The sequence below is a fragment of the Acipenser ruthenus genome, chromosome 9 (genome assembly GCF_902713425.1).
Source record: "Acipenser ruthenus chromosome 9, fAciRut3.2 maternal haplotype, whole genome shotgun sequence".
NCBI classification, from domain to species: domain Eukaryota; kingdom Metazoa; phylum Chordata; class Actinopteri; order Acipenseriformes; family Acipenseridae; genus Acipenser; species Acipenser ruthenus.
Window position 1 is genome coordinate 13129706 of NC_081197.1, and position 18267 is coordinate 13147972.

Sequence of the window (18267 nt, forward strand, 5' to 3'; positions counted from 1 at the left end):
TTAATGCTGAACGATTCCATAGAAGCAAGGTGACAAAAATAAGTATAGAGAGGGAGATATAAGGGTATTTGTATATCAGTATATAGTGTAATACATATATGAGTTTCAACCAGCAGCAATTCTACACCTTTCAAGCATCACAGCACTTAACAATTGTTTTAGTATATCTTTCTTCCTTATTTTCTGTCATTGTAGGTCTCACATTTTCCTGTATAAAGAAGAGCTTGTTCTGAAGTGTTGTTTTTTTATTCATGAACACAATGTACTGATCACTCATTGTCTGTGCATTAGATCAATGCTTCACAATCCATCTTACTGCTCAATCTAAACTTTAGAAAATGAACTGTGAACCAAGTGCTTTAGATTGTCTGTGTTAATTGCCTGTAATACAAACACTGATTATTACCAAAGAACTTTGCCCTGAAATGTTCAGATGCCAACAGCATGTCTTCACCCTTCTGGTAGTCTACTGTCCAATTGAATTCTTTATTTGTGTTCATTTTCATGGTTGACTGCCATTTGAGAAATAATTCCAGATTTTAAAAAATAACCAAGTTAGTGAAAATGGGTTGTATATTCTATATAAAACAATGGCTTTAAAATTACTTCCCCTTAAATTACATATTTAAAAGGACTTAACCAGGTTGGCAGCTGCTCGCTTAATTGGACATTGAGTATTTAATTAAATATCAAACCATTCTGAAAATAAGATGATATATAAAATGTAATGAACAAATAAGCATTCTGTACAGTATTGTAAAAACACTTAAAGAAAATATTCTGAAAGAACCACACCAAAAGAGAAGAATCTAAAGTCTTTTAAAAATAAAATGGTGATCATTTGCAATTGTTCTCATGTTTATTAAATTTAAAAAATCCATGATGTTACTGATTTGACCCTGTATGAGTAAATGGTTTTCATATAAAAGGTAATGCAAGGTGGTATAGATATAGTATTTCAGTTTACTTATTGCTGACCCCAAAAAGAATCCTACCGTAAAAAAGGAGCTAGAATTCTGTGTGAATAAGGAAGCAATAGTAACTTAAATAACCAACTCGCAAAACTAATTCTAGCCATAATCTAGCCCTACTAACTCAATCAAATTTGTGTTGACAACATTTAAATACAATCTGAATAGAGACAAATAACATTAAAAAAAATAAAGTCTGTTGAAATAAGCATTAAAATACTGACAAATTATCACAGCATGTATTAACTCTTCAATATTAAAAGTTAACAGGTAGCAGCCCCTTCTGTCTTCACAGACAGGTTTCTACTTGGTTCCGATGAAGGTGAGCTCTGCCATGCCGTCTCGGATGCCCCGGAAGTATTCCAGCGTGGCCTGGTGAATGCGGTGCTGGTACAGGCCGGAGCTCTTGACGTAGCGCAGGAAGTGCGGTGCCCCGGGGAAGATGATATTGTCTGCCAGGATAATGCTTCCCTTCCCCAGCAGCCCGCTCCCCTCCAGCAGCTGCAGGTCTCGTAGGTAGCAGCGCTTCCAGTGGTCCATGAACACGAAGTCCAGACGTTCAATCCCAAAGCGCTCCCTCAACTGGGGGATCACCTCCTCTGAGGGGCTCACAATCAGCTCCACCTGGGGGAGGAAACCCAGTGACATCATTTGTCAGGTTTTACAAAACCAACAGAACCCACGATGAGAGGGCATTACTTTCTGGTTGTTGACTGTCAAATACACCAATTATACAGACAAGGTCAACTACCAAGGTAATTCCCGATAATCAGAAACTGGTAATGGTGCCTTTATTGCCATTTTAAATACAATAATTTAATTGCAGGTTTATTTTACATATTAATAATGTTTTACTTCTATTTAGTTTTTTCTTTTAAAACTAGACATTCTAACGGAATGTTCTGTAGTACTACGTTGTAATGCTCCTAATTGGTCAATGAAAGTTGTGAAGTTAATAAACCCCTTTAAGTAACTATTAAACGCTAACACTATAAGCAAGTTTAAGAACATTGCATTTACCAACGAAAGGATGCCATTTAACCCATCTAAGCTTGCCCTGGTCCTAGTAAGCTGACTGATATCAGAGCTTTGTCAAGTTGGGTGTTAAAGAATCCAAGTGATGTTGGGATTTTTAATTCTAAAATCTACACACTGATTTTCGGTGAGGCATTCTAGACCCCACACCAACTACCATTTCTTATTTAAAATAAAAATCCACACATTATTTTAACTAGATACCTAGACCGGGGAAGATATAAACTTTGTGAATGGGAAACACATACAAGTCATAAAGCCAAGGTGTATGTTAGCTCACCGTGTCATCATCAAATCCAGCCAATCGGATGACCTTCTCGGCTATGGCGGCATTGCACTCATCCATCTCAACAGAATAGAGCCTGGCACCAAGGGGCAGTCCACGTGCGATACGGACCGCAGAGTAGCCACAGTGTGTGCCCAGCTCCAGCACAGTCAGAGGGGTATTGTCCGTAATGAGGCGGTCCAGAACTTTACCTGAGGTGAGATGAAGACATACAGCCATGAGCAGGGAATTGAGACTAATTTTGGTCAGGGGCAAACACTAGCTTCTAAAGCAATTTTTTTGTACCAGGATAATACACTGCTCATGATGTTATACCATGAATCTCTACCAACTTTCATGCCTTTTAGGTATTAAGAAATAGACTTGGGGGAAAAAATGACAGTTGAAGCTGGTACCTTTCTTGGGGCCAATGTTGCTCATGTACTCCACACGGCTGGACCAGTGGTCGAAGGTGTCCAGGATGCTGTCCGGGTCCCCTGGGAGGGAATGTGTGAGCAGGTACTGAAACGCCCGCTCTTCACGGGAGATCCCTGTCGTGCAGTCCAGCACCATGCGAACCAGCACGGCCCGGTACAACAGCAGGAAGTGGTACCGGTACCGGATTATCAGCGTCACGAGTAAAGGGACGAAAGCCAGCACAATTGCTGGGGACACCATCTCTGATCTGTTTGGAAAAATAAAAATGCAATACATTTTTTTGTTTTATATAGGAAAAAGGTAATGTTTTATCACTGACGTTTTAAAAAAAAAAAAAAAAAAAAAAAAAAAAAAAAAAAACATAAAAAGACAAAAAGTAGGTCGAAAGAATACCATTAATAACTATATATTCTAAATTATTACCCAACATTTCAAGAACAGTTTGGAAGCATTTACATATACTTAATTCAATTTTTTTTAAAAAATATATCCACCAATAGTGGCTTTTAGAAGGGATGCAAAATTTACCAGACATTTGAGTCCACATTAAAAGGACATTAAGAGCACATGTAAAGTATGCAAATATATAAGAGAACTCGCACATAGAGAAAATATATATTTTAGTCATAAGAAACTCAGCATGCAAAACTAGCCAACTTTATGGTATATTTTGGCAAAAACGTAATAAAATAAGTAGGAGAGACAGATACAACATTATATAAAATACAGAATCACCTATCAAACCATAAGAAATGAAGTAACTAATAGTTCAGCACTTCAAGAAATGAACACAACATGAATGGCCTACAATTAGTAGTTTTAGAATAAATAAAATTAGATAGATGTACAATACAGAAGAATAAAAGGAAAATAAATGGATACATAGACTCAATACATTGATGCCTTAATGTTTAAATAGAAAGGAATAGTAAACTGTCACATCATTAACTATGTAGTAAGTTACATCACAAACACATTAATAGATTGAAATAGAAATAAGTGAATGTAGTTACCATGGCATCAAAAGCATACAAGTACCTCCACGTTCTCCCCCCCCCCCCCCCCCCAAAACACACTTTCCATTGACAAAGGCATGTTAAACATACAGAAATTTTGGGAAGTTGGCTCTTTTGAGCAGAAATTATATATATAATGCATTGGATCATTCACATCACTGGGATGCCATTGTAATACAAGTGTATCACCTACAGAAGCACAGAGATCACAGCATTACCAGCAATGGCAAAAAAATCGATTATGACGGCACAGTGGTTGTGATATGTTACTGTAACATGGCACCACTGTGTATTTGTTTATACTATGTACATGAAAAAGTTACCACTGTAGTTTCATTCTACTATGACTATTGTACACAAGATGACCATACTGACCTACCAGAGCTCCTTCTCAGATACAACTGCACTGTCATTGAAGACCATTTTCCAACCAGAACTGCAAACTCGGGAACAGTGGGAAGCCAAAATACAGTTTATTTAACACCAGCACAAACTTCCTTCTAAACAAAATATTCTTATTTGAAAACATCCCTGGGCGTATACTTTCACAGCTTGGCAACAAAGAACTTCTTAATGCATAGAAACACCCAAGCTGCACCTACACAAATAGCCATGCAGTTAAACAATAACACTAAAACACAAACATCACAATACTCAAATATACAAGGCCTGGTTTTCAAAAGCTGATTTAATGGCCTACTCTTATACAAGCAAGTATAGTTATTTTAAGTATATTCAATTACCATTTTAACGTATAAACAAGGCTTTGTTCTGCCAAGTCACAAAACACAGTAATTGGCATATTATTATTACCATCATCAGACATTATTCTGGAAGATCATGTTACTGAACTTTGAAAAAGCAGTCCCTAAATAAGCACACTCACAAAACACAGGAATGACTAGGTAGGTGCATGTTTGTGAGCAATCAGTAAAACATATAGTTCCCACTCACCTGTTTGGAGCTGTACGCTGGACTGATGGCTGAGAGATGCTTGCTCTGTGCTCCAGTTTAAGTCACAGCGAAGAAATAGGGAGCGTGCATTATTGATAACTGACCTCCAGCCAGTAGAACAATCCAGACATGCAAAGGGAGAGGGATCATGTTCTGTTTGACAGGTGCATGTGGAACAGGGATCAGGTTACTGTACCTAGAATTCACTGGAAAGATCTAAATGGTCACTGTACTATAGAAATCTCATTTCTTTCTTTTACATAACAATTCACCATCTTTAACCAAAAGGTATCATACATTTACAGATGCTTGAGAGTTTCTCGTCACCCCCAGCCACACCATATCCCTTACTCCATACCCCTGATACAGCATCACCGTCACCCGCAATACCAGTAGTTCTCTGCTTACAGGTAGTCAGTAAGCTACAAACAGGGGATTCTCCTGCTACCATGTTATTGACCATTTCATGCATGAAATATCTTTAAAAATAGCTGGAAAAATTGTTTTAGACACACTGCTTTATATGGGGGGGGGGGGGGGGGGGGGCATCCTCATAAGAGGCTACCATGTCTTCCATATTGTCCCCATATAACGACTAGGAGAGAGTTTTTTGTATCTGTCCCCATATGCAGTCGCCATGCATCAAAGGGTTAAACAAATTCTCAAATGGTCTAAAATCAGGTTCTTTCAGCGTAATTAGGAAAGTAATACCAAACAAGTGTACTGACAGGAATTATAAATGTGACAAGCCAAAGTGTGAGTTACATTTTTGTGACAGGAAATCAAACCAGTCAAAATAAACAATGCTATATTTTCAAAACATTATACCACCTATTTTGTTAGAAAACTGGAAACGAGTAAAGCTAGAATATTAGACTAGTTTACTGGTCTGTGGTTTTGAGTGGAGCGGTCTTTTCTACACTAGTGCCTAATCTGTTTACGCAGCATTGTGAGGTTATTGGAAGAATGAGAAACAAAGTATAATATAAATACAAAACACATATTTTTTGTTTTGTTCAAACATACATTTATTGTATTAGGGTCCAGTAATGGGTACATATTTTTTTAACTAGAATATCTAAAACAAAATACAAGCCTCCTGTCAAAGGATAATATAAACTTAACCAATTGTGTGGGACCACTGGTCTTTTGGTTTAGGTTTTTTTTAGATTAAAGTTTAAATATTATGAATGCAAGCAGCCAAGCTTAGAAGCCATCAACAGCTTGTTTTATTTATGTTGTTACCACTCAATATTTCTGTTAACATAAGAGCTTCTTAAATGACAAAAATGAAGGCCCCAAAACAATAAATGTAAATTTACCTAGACAATGGAACTGGTAAAACGTCTTTTCAAAAGTGTTTTTTCTTTTTTTTTTTTAAACATAGGCAAATGTATGGCAATACATAACAGGTAAGATTTACCGGAATTATTAGTAAAGCGGGTTCTTCTCTAAACTGTTGAACACACACACATGTTGAGTTGCTGGGTGTCAGCATTGCAATTTGCGGATGCTACGTATCAATTTTCTCAGCTCCTTGTCCCCACGCTGCCAGCGTACCACTCTGGAAAGGACCAGCCTGTCCCCTGCCCTGTTCGCCAGGGCCAGCAAGGTGTCAGAGGTATCAGAGAGCTCATCGCAAGTGCACTTTCCTCCTCCAGGCAGCCAGAGGGCGCTCCGGAGTATTGCTTCCTCCTCCTCCGCGTGGTTATTCTTGCGCAGCAGCATCCGGCTCTTGCCCTCACCCACAATTTTTCTGTCTTCCCCTTCCACCATCGACTCCCGTACCTTCAGCCTCATTGCTAGTTACATACAAACACAAACATGATTCAATCTCCTGTGTTGTAACTAAGTTCTGAAATTCCATGTCCCTACACCCCTCACACCATTATTGTTCTTTGGTTCCTGAAACACCTCTGAAGGTATAACACTTCAGAGCAGCCCGTACCTTCTACAGGACATATCTAACTGTTAAGTGGTGCTCTGCCAGCAAAGCAATCATCGGGAACTCTGACAAATATAAAATCGCCCTACCTATTTACATAGTGTTGTACCTTGAGAGACGTACACATAAGTAACACTTTTCCAAATTCCTCAGTCTAAGCATTGGCCAGAATAAAGACTGTGAACAAAGGCCCTTGTCTGATGTGGTTGATTTATTATTCAAGACTTTTATATTCTTTGTTTTCCCAGGTGTTCAGATTGGCTGACTGGTATACAGAAACAGCTGGTCACATTCTACAACAGTGTCAAACTCAATTAGTTGTGCTAATCGCACGCTAATCAAGGATTTTTCTGGAGCCTTTACCACAGATGTAGACTAGTATATTGCTATTAGTTTGATACTGACTAAATCACCCAATGCAAGGTTACTTTTCCATAGAACGGACCTTCCTTTGAAAACAATTTTAATCATTTATAATGGAGTACAACCATAACTCAACATTGAACTCACCAAAATCATTCTTGCAGTAGTTCTGTAGGATCTCATTTTCGTCTTGTCCGGTTGACCTGCAGGCATCACAAACCAGTGTCTCTGTGGGAAGGGACAGCTGGTTTTACTTTCTTGATTTGTTACTTCTTGTGTAAAATGTATTTACAGTATGCTGATCCATTCATTGTTTTTTTTTTTTTTTTTTATAAATACAATTCCCCCATTTACTTAAGGGTCATTCCAGCTCAAGTGGACCAAGGGGCTTATTAACCCCATAGACCAAAGACATGCTTTACTAATGCAATGCATCATTCCCCACATGGAGGTCAGGTCATTAAAAGGTAATCAGACACATTTTCTCCATATGGGAAATGAGTTACAGAGCTCCTTTTGTATTGCAAAACACAACATAAACTACAATGGAGGCAACACCACCCTAGAATTTGGGCCAGTTGAGTTAGAATGACCATAATAAGCCATAGTGTTTAAGTTGCATGCAGTATCACATGTTACCTATTATAACAAGCGATATGAATAATGTGTTGTCCCTGCAGTTTAAGACTGACTATACTCAATAGTTAGCAACTATATCTCCCGTAGCTCTTCCTGGTGTGACAAGAGCCACCTCAGACCTCAGTTTGGTTATGCAGCTATTCAGAAGGAGAGGGTAATGCCTGCGACAAACAGGACAGAAATACATTTTTTTTCCCGTAAAACATTCTTACCAATATTCTCCTCCTGTTTCTCGTCTAAATTCTCGGATAGAGAGTCGTCAGAGCCGCCCGAGGGAGGGATGCACAACTCGGTGCCTGGTGGGAATTGGCTACAGTTGAGCATCTCGGGCCATGGAAAGCCGAATGCGCTCATGACGGGCACGCAGCCGTCCCGCACCCCCTCACAGAGGCTCATGCATGGGCGGATTGGCTCCAGCAGCTCGCTCAGACATACGGGCGCAAAGAGGGAGCAGAGGAACTTCTTGGTGTCACGATGACAGTGCTTGGAGACCAGGGGCACCCACGAGCCGGCCTGCTGCTGCGCCTCCTTCAACGTATCGTGGCCCAGAAGATTGGGCAGCCGCATCTCACGGTAGCCCACGTTATGACAGAGGCCCATGGTGCTGGGAATGGGCTTGCAAACTGACCGCTTGGTGCTGTAATCCGACACTGAGAAGGGGAAGGTTGATCCTGAGGTAAATACCGTCCAAAATAGTACCAGGGTACAGACGGGGAGCGAGAGGAGATCCATTTTGATTGTTATTTTTTTAAAGTCTTGAAAACTTAGTCTTAGTAATTTAACAAGTCAAAACAACATTATTTCAGTAGTTATACGAGGAAAAGGTCGTAAATCCTTCAACTTTATTAGCCAGTTCAGGCGCTGTGCTTCCTGCAACGTTATTCCAAATGTAGATGGCTTTGAAATGCACTTTTCTTGCACTATAAATAGTATTTCTCAGGCTCCCTGTCGTTTATTTGACACGAGTAATTCGATATTGTTAACACGTTATTTTTTGCATGTTATTTGGTTTAATATCTGTCAGTTTTCAAGTATGAAACTCAATGCTCAATTTCCTGATTTTTTAATCTTCATTGGGAACACACACTGGTCCCTTGCCTATAAAGTTAGCCTAGTACCTACCAACTACAATGTCCTTCCTGTTCCAGAAGTGCAACTCCAATTCGTCATGTGCGTCACACAAGTACTTAATAACACACATCAAAGGAATCCCGAAAAAGCACTATAACGTTTTGATATTTCTCGATATTCTGAATCCAAAACAAATAGACCAGTAATACTATTCCATTAGGTTTTTGTAAACATTGGTTGCCACCAGGTAAAGGCACGAATACTTGCAGATATTAACCCCCAACACGGTCACCTTTTTAACTTATCCCACGCGGTGTTACACAGACGGTCCAATCAGTCTCTTATCCAGAATAATGCCACTTAATTGTCGAATTTAATTTCCCTTCTTGCTGAAGAAGCAGTCCCATACCGTGATTGATCTCGCCTATAATTTTCAATTGAAACAAGGGGCGCGGATTTGTTTACCTCTGCCGTGGAAGCGGTCCCTTAAAATATCGGCATATACATTTCCTATCCATGAAAAATCAAGCATGTGCAAAGTTACCAGTCGAAAACAACAACAGAGTATGCAGGCTCTTTCTTTGTTGTTGAACGGATGCTTCTGTGTGAGTCGGATTTTTTTTAAATGCTCGGATGCTATGTTAATTAAAGGCATAAAGGCGGGGATACTACCCTGTGAGTGTTTTAAACGAAAACATTCTGCAATTTAACACCATGGAGACAGGTTTATTGGGGGTTGTAAAACCCCTATATAATTTACACTTTTCTCTTTAGTTCAGCTGCAGAGCTGACTGAAAGCAGAGAATTTAAAGGTATGTAGCCTATTGTGTGAGACATTATTTACATTTAAATGTATCTTAAGTTAAATGTTTTTTTAAAATTTTATTTTCAATAAATGCAATGTTTTTATTGATTGGTTTATTCATTTAAAATGTTTTTTTTTTCTTTCTTACTCCCACCTTATTTAAATGGGGATTTGTATTTTTTGTCTTGTTGTCAATGTACATGCTGCATTCTGAGTTCGGTTTTGTGGAGCACAAGGAGCTGCATGCATGATTCTGCCTGTGCCTTCATGTATGCTTGTCTGTGTTAAGAATGGAATGTTTAGTGCTCATATGCATGTACAGAAGTGTTCCTGGCTCTCAAAATACAACCATATGTTCCCACTCCTTTGGGCTTTCTCTGTAACTCTGTATTCAGGCGACTATAAGAACCATTCATTAATACAACAAATGGTGTTATGTAATAACAGGCTTAATATAAAATAAAGAGGGATGATGAACGATTTGGGTCCATAGTCCAATGTTTCATAGTGTTTTTCGTGTTTTTTTTTTTGCTGTCCACTCACTTTTTTATGATGTTTGCATCATTGTGATTGGTTCGTATTGCATTTTTCTTTTTGATAGTATGTTTTAAGATTTTCAGAAGCTGCCTTCCAGTTCTTGTTGCCGGCGTTTTATTTTTTTTTACCTGAAGTTAATCAACAGCTGAGGGTGATTTGCACCAAATACAACAGAGTAGCCCAACCGTTTGTTCAGTAAAGATGTTCACACAGAGCTGCAAAAGGGTGCAGGGGGTGGATGGGTTGAGGGTGTGAAACGTTGTTTGCACACCTAGTGGCAGGTCACTTAAAGGGGAACTGCACCCAATAAAGACAGTGTTTTAAAGCATAAGAAAATAATTTAATTGAATTAATTTAATTGTTTGATAGTTGCGCTGTTCGATTGAAATATGTATTAGGAATTTCGCCTACTGCAGAAATCCACATTGGCTGATAGTGACATGCGTGTTAATGTAACTTTCATTTCAGAATATGGTAGCTTGACAGTTTGTGATTGTGTGGAATAGGCATACAAGTGACAATGAGTCGACATGACAAGGATTTCAAGGGTTAATTTGTTCTGGAGGGATACCTTTCCTTTGAGGTATGACACAAGCCTGTTTTTTGGGATGGAACCGCATAACAGTCTCACGTTTTGATTGGTCCTTGTCTGTCGAGGAATATGATGTCACCACGAGTGGGAAAGCTTGGAGGAATTTTTAACATTGGGGAGAGAGTGAGCGAGAGAGAGATCTGCTTTCCAGAACCTTTCAATTAAAATATGATGTGGTATTTTGCTGTACTAATATAACAAGCAGTGTGGAGTAATGGTTAGGGCTCTGGACTCTTGACCGGAGGGCCGTGGGTTCAATCCCAGGTGGGAGACACTGCTGCTGTACCCTTGAGCAAGGTACTTTACCTAGATTGCTGCAGTAAAAACCCAACTGTATAAACGGGTAACTGTATGTAAAAATGATGTGATATCTTGTAACAATTGTAAGTCGCCCTGGATAAGGGCGTCTGCTAAGAAATAAATAATAATAATAGCGACTACTTGCAGAGACCAGGCAAGTGATGCAGCAGCTGCTGGTTCCTCAGCCTTTTCATAGAGAGGTGCTCAGGCTAGCCTATTGCATCTTGGGCATGAAAAGACGGAGGAGAGAATCCTGGCAAGATTTTATTGGCCAGGAATCTACAACAATATACGAAAATATGTGGCATCATGTTCGAAATGCCAATTCACGGCAGAAAAAGGGATTAGGCATGCAACCCTGGTTCCGTTGTCGCTTGTTTACGCTCCATTTGATCAGATCGGGATGGATATCGTGGGCCCGTTGGCTGACACAGACACAGGGTATCGGTTCATTTTACTAATAGTGGACTACGCAACCCAATACCCTGAAGCTGTCCCAATGCGCAGCATCAGCGCAGAGTCAGTGGCAAATGAGCTGGTGAAATTGTTTTCTTGCGTAGGTATACCTAGGGAGACTCTGACTGATCAGGGGACAGCCGTTATGTCTCAATGCATTCAACAACTTTGTGGGTCCCTGTGACAGGATGGCATGTGTGATGACGTCAGGCCAGAAGCAGGAACTGAAACTGGATACTGCAGGCTGGGTGCAATGGCGTTTGCGCCGTCTTTATTCAAAATACAACACAAATAAACCAAATGTTTTTAACAAAAAGAGAAAACTGTGCTCACTGAGCAAAATAAACAGTTAAACAAAAAACAAGTCACGAACACAAAAAAGAAATACAATAACTGGTCCAGGTCAGGCTGAGCTGCAGCCGTCACTGTTCCTGGACCTATTCTTAAACTTAAAGCTTTTTCTCTCTCTCTCTCCCTCGTTGCTCTCGCTCTTACTACACCACCACCCCGAGCTGGAGAGCTGCAGACTTTTTATACAGGTGACCATCTCCCAATTAGCAACAAATTAAATCACCTGATTAATTCGGGAGATGGCCACCTTCTGCACGAGTTTTCTAATCAACGGCTATACCGTCACAAATACATAAATAATAATATACGCGGCGCTGAGCCGTCCTAAAACATAATAAATAAATAAACAAACAAACAAACACAAAATAACACGGCCGGAGGGGGACCCCGTTCTAAAATAAAACAAACAAATACTGTACAGGGCTGCTCGCCCTGTTACAGTCCCTCAAAATACATTCCATCAGAACATCGGTTTACCATCCACAATGTGATGGGCTTGTGGAACGTTTTAATAAGACTCTAAAACAAATGCTGCGCTGATTCGCCAAAAAGGAAGCAAAGAATTGGATCAAAATGCTTCCGTATCTTCTCTTTGCTATCCGAGAAGTACCACAGGCATCAACAGGCTTTTCGCCCTTTGAGCTCCTGTATGGGTGACAACCCTGGGGTATTCTCGATTTAGTAAAGGAAGGGTAGGAAGCAAACCAAAGCCGAGCACAGAATATAGTAAAGTACGTGCTCGAATTGAGAGACCGTCTGGAGTTGGTTGGTCGTTTTGCTAAGAAAAGCCTGGAGGCGGTGCAGCATACACAGAAGCAACAAAATAATAAAAATGCTCGCATCAGGACTTTCCAACCTGGGGACCGAGTGCTATTACTCCTCCCCTCGGCGGAATGTAAATTGTTTGTAAAAATTTGCATTGACTCTGGCCCTCCTGTGGGCCAGGAGGCAAAATTATCAGGGTCTGTTTCTCCTCACCACAGTGGACCCTACTGGCCAGGTGCTCAAGCGGACTCCTGGTGGACTGGCTTATGTCCACCAGGGGCCAATAACTTGCTGACACCCGTTCTTAAGCTCCAGGAAGTAAAAAGGGAATTAGTTTGGTTGATGGATAGGAGGAATCACTGTCCTTCAGAACTGATGCAATGAGGGAACTTACTGAAATTGGACATTACAAAGTGTGGAAAGAACAAGTGTCAAATAATTGAGCACTCTAAGTATGTGGATATACAACACATTTTGTCGGGTTCTCAGGATGAATATATCATATTCTAGATTACGATTGTGTTCTAATAATTACATGTGGGTTGTATATTGGTTTGTGAACTGTACACACACTGTACGGTAGTACAGTAAACAAAAAATATAATTATAAAACACTTGGATAGATGTACAGTAGCACACCCTATTGACCAAACACATGCCAGTTGCATCTCAAAAAGGAATCATAATGAAACATCATTTCAGAACATAAATGCCGCAGGAACCCAAGAAGGTGTGAATATGCTAATACCTTTGTATCATTGTATGTATTACCTGCATCTTGGCTCTAATAATGTAGTTAGGCTTTGTGAATGTACTGTATTTAATGCTTCAGAACTATTTCAAAGAATCAGTGGATCCCCTAACTGAGCATCTTTACAGTATTTTGTGGTGAAGTAGGTAAATACTGTTATCTAATAATAACTTTATATAGCACTTTTCATAGTGGACCACCATCACAAAGTGCTTTACAGAGGTAGGCTGTGAACTGTGCATTATATACAGAGCCACTTACAATACGACACTGATTTAACATCTCATCTGCAGGATGGAGCACAAGGTTAAGTGACTTGCTCAGGGTCACACAGTGAGTCAGTCAGTGGCTGTGGTGGGATTTGAACCGGTGACCTTCTGGTTACAAGCCCTGGACTTTAACCACTGGACCACACTACCTCCTTGTAAATACATTAGGGGCGGAGCGTACATTGAAGCAGCCGAGGCAGCTAGGTACATTTTTCAAAAAATAAAAGTACAAAATATATCTAAAGATTTTTTTTTAAATAATGTGCCCTCTTTCATTTTTAAGAGTGTGTGGCAAAGTGGTTAACAGTGTGCAGGTGCAGGAATGCAGCTAGTGATCAATGAACAGACAGACAACGGTAATCCAGGTGCAATGTTATTTATTTTTATACTCCAATGTCTGATGACAAAACGGCAGTAAACAATAACAATGAGAAGCAGGAAATACAGCACCATTTATTGCACTGTTTTAATCCACGGGTTGGTCCCGAAATAATAGTCCCAATCTTATACACCCACACGTAACACAAAACACAAACACAAGTCCACAGTGAGTGCTAAAGTGCTTGTGGTGTAAATACAGTTATTCGTGAAACAAAGTGCAGTGTAGTCCGGATAAGTGCTGGCCTTTTGTGACAGCTCCGGATCGTGTTAGCCGTGTAAATAACAACAAACAGTATATTTAATAACAACAAAACACGATAATAACACATGTCTTTCCTTCTGGTTCAGCTTAACCATAACAAGGAACAGATCACTTCGCTGCTCCCCCTTTTGTACCGTCAATCATGACCCCTTGGTTAACTAGAGCAACTGCTCCTCCAATCCACAGCTGCCATGTCGTTTCCCTTCCAGGTCGATGATTTAGTGTATCGTAGCTCCGTCCCCTTTCTAGATGACCGACTTCCTTCTAACCCTGGGAATAAATAGTTTGGCCACCCAGTCGGCACTCTGTTCCCTTTACACAGCGCTCTCTCAGGTCAGGAGAGAGATTTATCACCAAGAATCATTCTGTGGCATAATCGACATGTTTTTATCAGACCTGTCAACTCTCCCTTATTTGCCGGAAGTCTCCTGTTTTTTGGACACTTCTCCCGAACAACTCACGGGACATATGCTCAAAACTACTGTTTAACCCCTTTATGTCAGCAAACCTTTAATTTATTATTATTATTTTTTATTTCTTAGCAGACGCCCTTATCCAACTCAATGTCGACAGGAATGTTTTATGTTATTTTTTTATTTGCCATTTCTTCGTAATATGGTTGTGATCTCAGGCGGTATACAAATTTGACTGCCAGGGTATTGAAACATCGTGCCACACAGACATCTTCGCTTCTCATTGGTCAGTTTCCCTAGTTACGCCACGTGTAGCTTCAGAATTGGATCAAGATTAGTGATCATTGGAGTCTGATCCAGATCCGCATTAGTACAACACCTTCTTATGATCCGACTCCAGTGAATTCGGTTCCGATCCTGTTTTTTGTTCTACAACCGGTCCCCGGAGCAGCGGGTAGTCCAGTATATTATTTAGTGGACTGTTCGGTACTGTACATACTAGATGAAACGAAGAAACCAATCTATAACGCATTTCTTTCAGAAGAAGCCAGCTTTAGAGGCATGTTTACACAGAAGCAAACTGCCATGTCTGTGTTGGCACGGATGCACTATCACTGTCATTGTAAACGGGAAATGTCGCACTTTATGACGGCACTGAACCACCTCTCCAGGCGGTTCAGAGACCATTCTGTGCTGGCCCTAAAACAGCTTTTCTTCAGTGTAAACTGCAATGCCACCACTGACACTGCATTTTGCATTCAAGATGGATTTTTTTCTCAAGTAAACGCAATTTCCTGTTCCGCCATGTGTTGATTGAAGAAATAAATCCATCAAAATGGCAAGTGACCCAGGCAGTAATTGGTCTGAAAAAGAAGGAAGGGAGCTTTTGACCATCAGAGCAGAATAAGAGATAAATGCACAACTTGATGGAACTGTGTGAGATGCTAACGTGTATTCCACAAGAGTAGAAAAGTTAATGACACGCGGTGTTGTGCGTAATAAAAAGCAAGTGATGGCTAAATTCTCTCTGTATGTCTTCCAATCTTTTCATTAGTCTATTGTGGTATTCAGAAAGTATAGTGAGAAATATCACGCCTACCACGGCAGGTACCAAAGGCATCATTGTTTTGATCACAGTACTGAACACTAGCAAAATTATGCTTACGTGAGAATATCCGCCTTCTGTGTAAATGGGGGTAAGCCGCCAAATTGCCGACACTGAACTGGCAATATTGTTGTGTGTGTAAAAGGTGAATTTAGAAAACGAAGTGCGGCATCAGTGTAAGCACTGATCCTGCATTTTCTGTGGGAATACGGCTTGGGTAAGAATGTTTAGTGATTTTATTTCTTATATTAATATTGTTTTTCTGCTGACAGTCCTGTGTGATATTTAGCTGCGATACGTTTTGATAAATCAATGTTTTTCTGGCGCAATGGCAACTCCTTCCCCCTCCCCCGTATTAAATGATTCATAGCTGTTAGTTTTTAGTACTTTTAATGTATTGTATTTTTGTACGATGGCCCCCGATGCCATGGGCTAGAAGAATTTGAGGTAATTCTATCCATACATTCACTGTTTGGCAACAGCAGTTTTTAAAAATATATATTTTCCTAATGTTTTCTTTAGAGAAAAAATAATCCAAGGAAGTACTGTTTTTAATACTGATGTGTTGTAGAAAATGTGTAAATCGGGCAGCTGAGTTTGCTTTATTTAAATGGGTATATTTATTTCTTGTCACTTTAACTGCACACTGGTGCTCTGTCCAGGTATTGCCCTACCTGGCGTATGTTTATAGTGTTATACAGTACTGTCTACTGGCGAATGGGCCCTGTGTATTTGGCACACAGGCCGACTCGCTACAGTCCCAGGAGTAGCAGCACCAGTCTTACCAGTTCCATCTGTAGCATCAGTGTCACCAGTCTCAGCATTAACTTCAGTAGCAGTGAACCAAACGCATGTCTCTCAATGAAGGTATAAACCCATCTACTTAGTCATATTTATAAGTTCTATTCTTCTTGTCCTTTTAATGTCACCTATTTCTGACTATGTGAATAGGGTCATTTTAGGTTGGTGTTGTTTTGCCAGGGAGACATATAAAAAAAATATGCGTCATGAAATTTCAAACATCATCCAAGGTGGGTCACTGGCTAAACAATTAGCGACGTATATTGCTTTGCAGTTTGCATTAATAGTCTCTAGGCTTTATACAATTGTAACACTTACCTTCATAACATATGCAGGGTTTTTTTTTTTAGACAAAAAATCTATTCCTAGCTACACCCCTGTATGTGTCTGTGTGTGTAATTTTATATATATATATATATATATATATATATATATATATATATATATATATTATATAGCCTGTGTTACAAATACATTCCTTTTAATATTTAAATGTATTCATTTACGCAGCATTACAATCAGGGTGGGACAACCAAGTTTATCTTATGACCCTATTTTGTTTCACGAATTTCCTGCAAATGCCATAATTGTACTTAACAAAATGTATCCATTTTTGATCATTGGTTCCACTTCTATTATAGGAATATCAAGAACAGAGGAAGGGCCAGGAAATTCTGTGACCTTTCCCATCATATTGCTATACTGTGCTTCGCATTGCGTGGCTGTAGATACCAATCACTTACTGTAGAATAGTGCCAATAGGCGCATGTGCTTATAGTTGAGAACATGTTTTCTGAGACAACCCTCCACAGCTGAAGAGAAGTGTAAATGCAAGAGGTGGGGGCTCAGATGTATATACACCTGCATGGCAAGTTGCTACGGTAGCAGAAATATAAAATACCACAATAAAGCCTTGTAAGTGGATTTATAATCTATTTTATCCTGTATTAGAGCACTTCCATACATAAGCTCATGTGCCTATTTGTGCAGTTACAGTATTAGAAGTAACGGTAGCGCTGCAAAGAGAGGCCTTGCATTGCTGCTGCCCACGTCATCCTTCTGCTCTGTGTATCAATAGAAGACAGGTTTATTGTTTTCAAACCGTTTCTTCTTACAAGTGCTACAGATAAGTAAATAAGAAAATAATGCAAGTAAATAAATGTATCTTAAACTCTTTTCAATATGTAGTTGCAGATGTTGCATCATTCCCCCCCCCCCCCCATACTTTGAGTAACTTATTTGTGTGAAAAGAAACATTTGTAAGAATAAACCGTTAGTTAAAACAAAAAGGAGCTAGCTTTAATTCACCTATACCTTTTACAGTAGAATACACAAACAGCTTTATAAAGGACTATAATATTTACACAGTATGCAAATCATGTAATGGTCTGAAACTTGTACATCTGTTGGGTTCCGTTAATAGTTTCAACTGGTTAAAGAGTTAAAACAAACTAAAGACCTTAAAGACTCTGTCAGTGTGTCTGTGAACATGCAGCCTGGGTCTGGATTAACCTTTGCTACTTTTTCCAAAGCAGGAGGAATACATTTGAGCCATTCTTGTCCTTTAAAATGACCTAACAATAAATTAGTGTAATTGCATACATTATATATATATAGAAAATGCGAGTGATAATTACATTAAGACACGATTGAGTATATTACATTATTTACTATTACATAGAAATACATTCTATATCTCATGTAACTTGTTTGCCTTCTTAGAGTGGTCACTTATACAATGCATACTTGATAATTTAAGACATTTTCTGTAAACGGATCCAA

The 18267-nt window shown here is 39.5% G+C and overlaps 2 protein-coding genes across 5 annotated transcripts; both read right to left on the reverse strand.

Annotated features, from left to right (window-relative positions):
* Nucleotides 1–42: 42 nt before the first annotated feature.
* LOC131738057 (transmembrane O-methyltransferase homolog) lies at nucleotides 43–5203 on the reverse strand. 4 transcript variants are annotated; one of them, XM_059031188.1, is made up of 5 exons: nucleotides 4680–5203; nucleotides 4101–4161; nucleotides 2688–2956; nucleotides 2287–2483; nucleotides 43–1595 (listed from the first exon to the last, which is right to left on the reverse strand). In XM_059031188.1, exons 2-5 carry the CDS (start codon nucleotides 4136–4138, stop codon nucleotides 1275–1277), a joined length of 825 nt encoding a protein of 274 aa, XP_058887171.1. In that variant the 5' UTR covers nucleotides 4139–4161; nucleotides 4680–5203; the 3' UTR covers nucleotides 43–1274. The 4 variants fall into 4 exon arrangements, with proteins under 4 accessions (XP_058887171.1, XP_058887174.1, XP_058887172.1 ...); XM_059031191.1 differs by having other exon boundaries at nucleotides 4105–4168; XM_059031189.1 differs by having other exon boundaries at nucleotides 4101–4168.
* A 479-nt stretch (nucleotides 5204–5682) lies between these two features.
* On the reverse strand, nucleotides 5683–9304 carry LOC131738056 (secreted frizzled-related protein 2-like). The gene is made up of 3 exons (XM_059031187.1): nucleotides 7839–9304; nucleotides 7135–7215; nucleotides 5683–6481 (listed from the first exon to the last, which is right to left on the reverse strand). The coding sequence occupies exons 1-3, from the start codon at nucleotides 8356–8358 to the stop codon at nucleotides 6171–6173; spliced, it is 912 nt and encodes a 303-aa protein (XP_058887170.1). The 5' UTR covers nucleotides 8359–9304; the 3' UTR covers nucleotides 5683–6170.
* Nucleotides 9305–18267: the final 8963 nt, after the last annotated feature.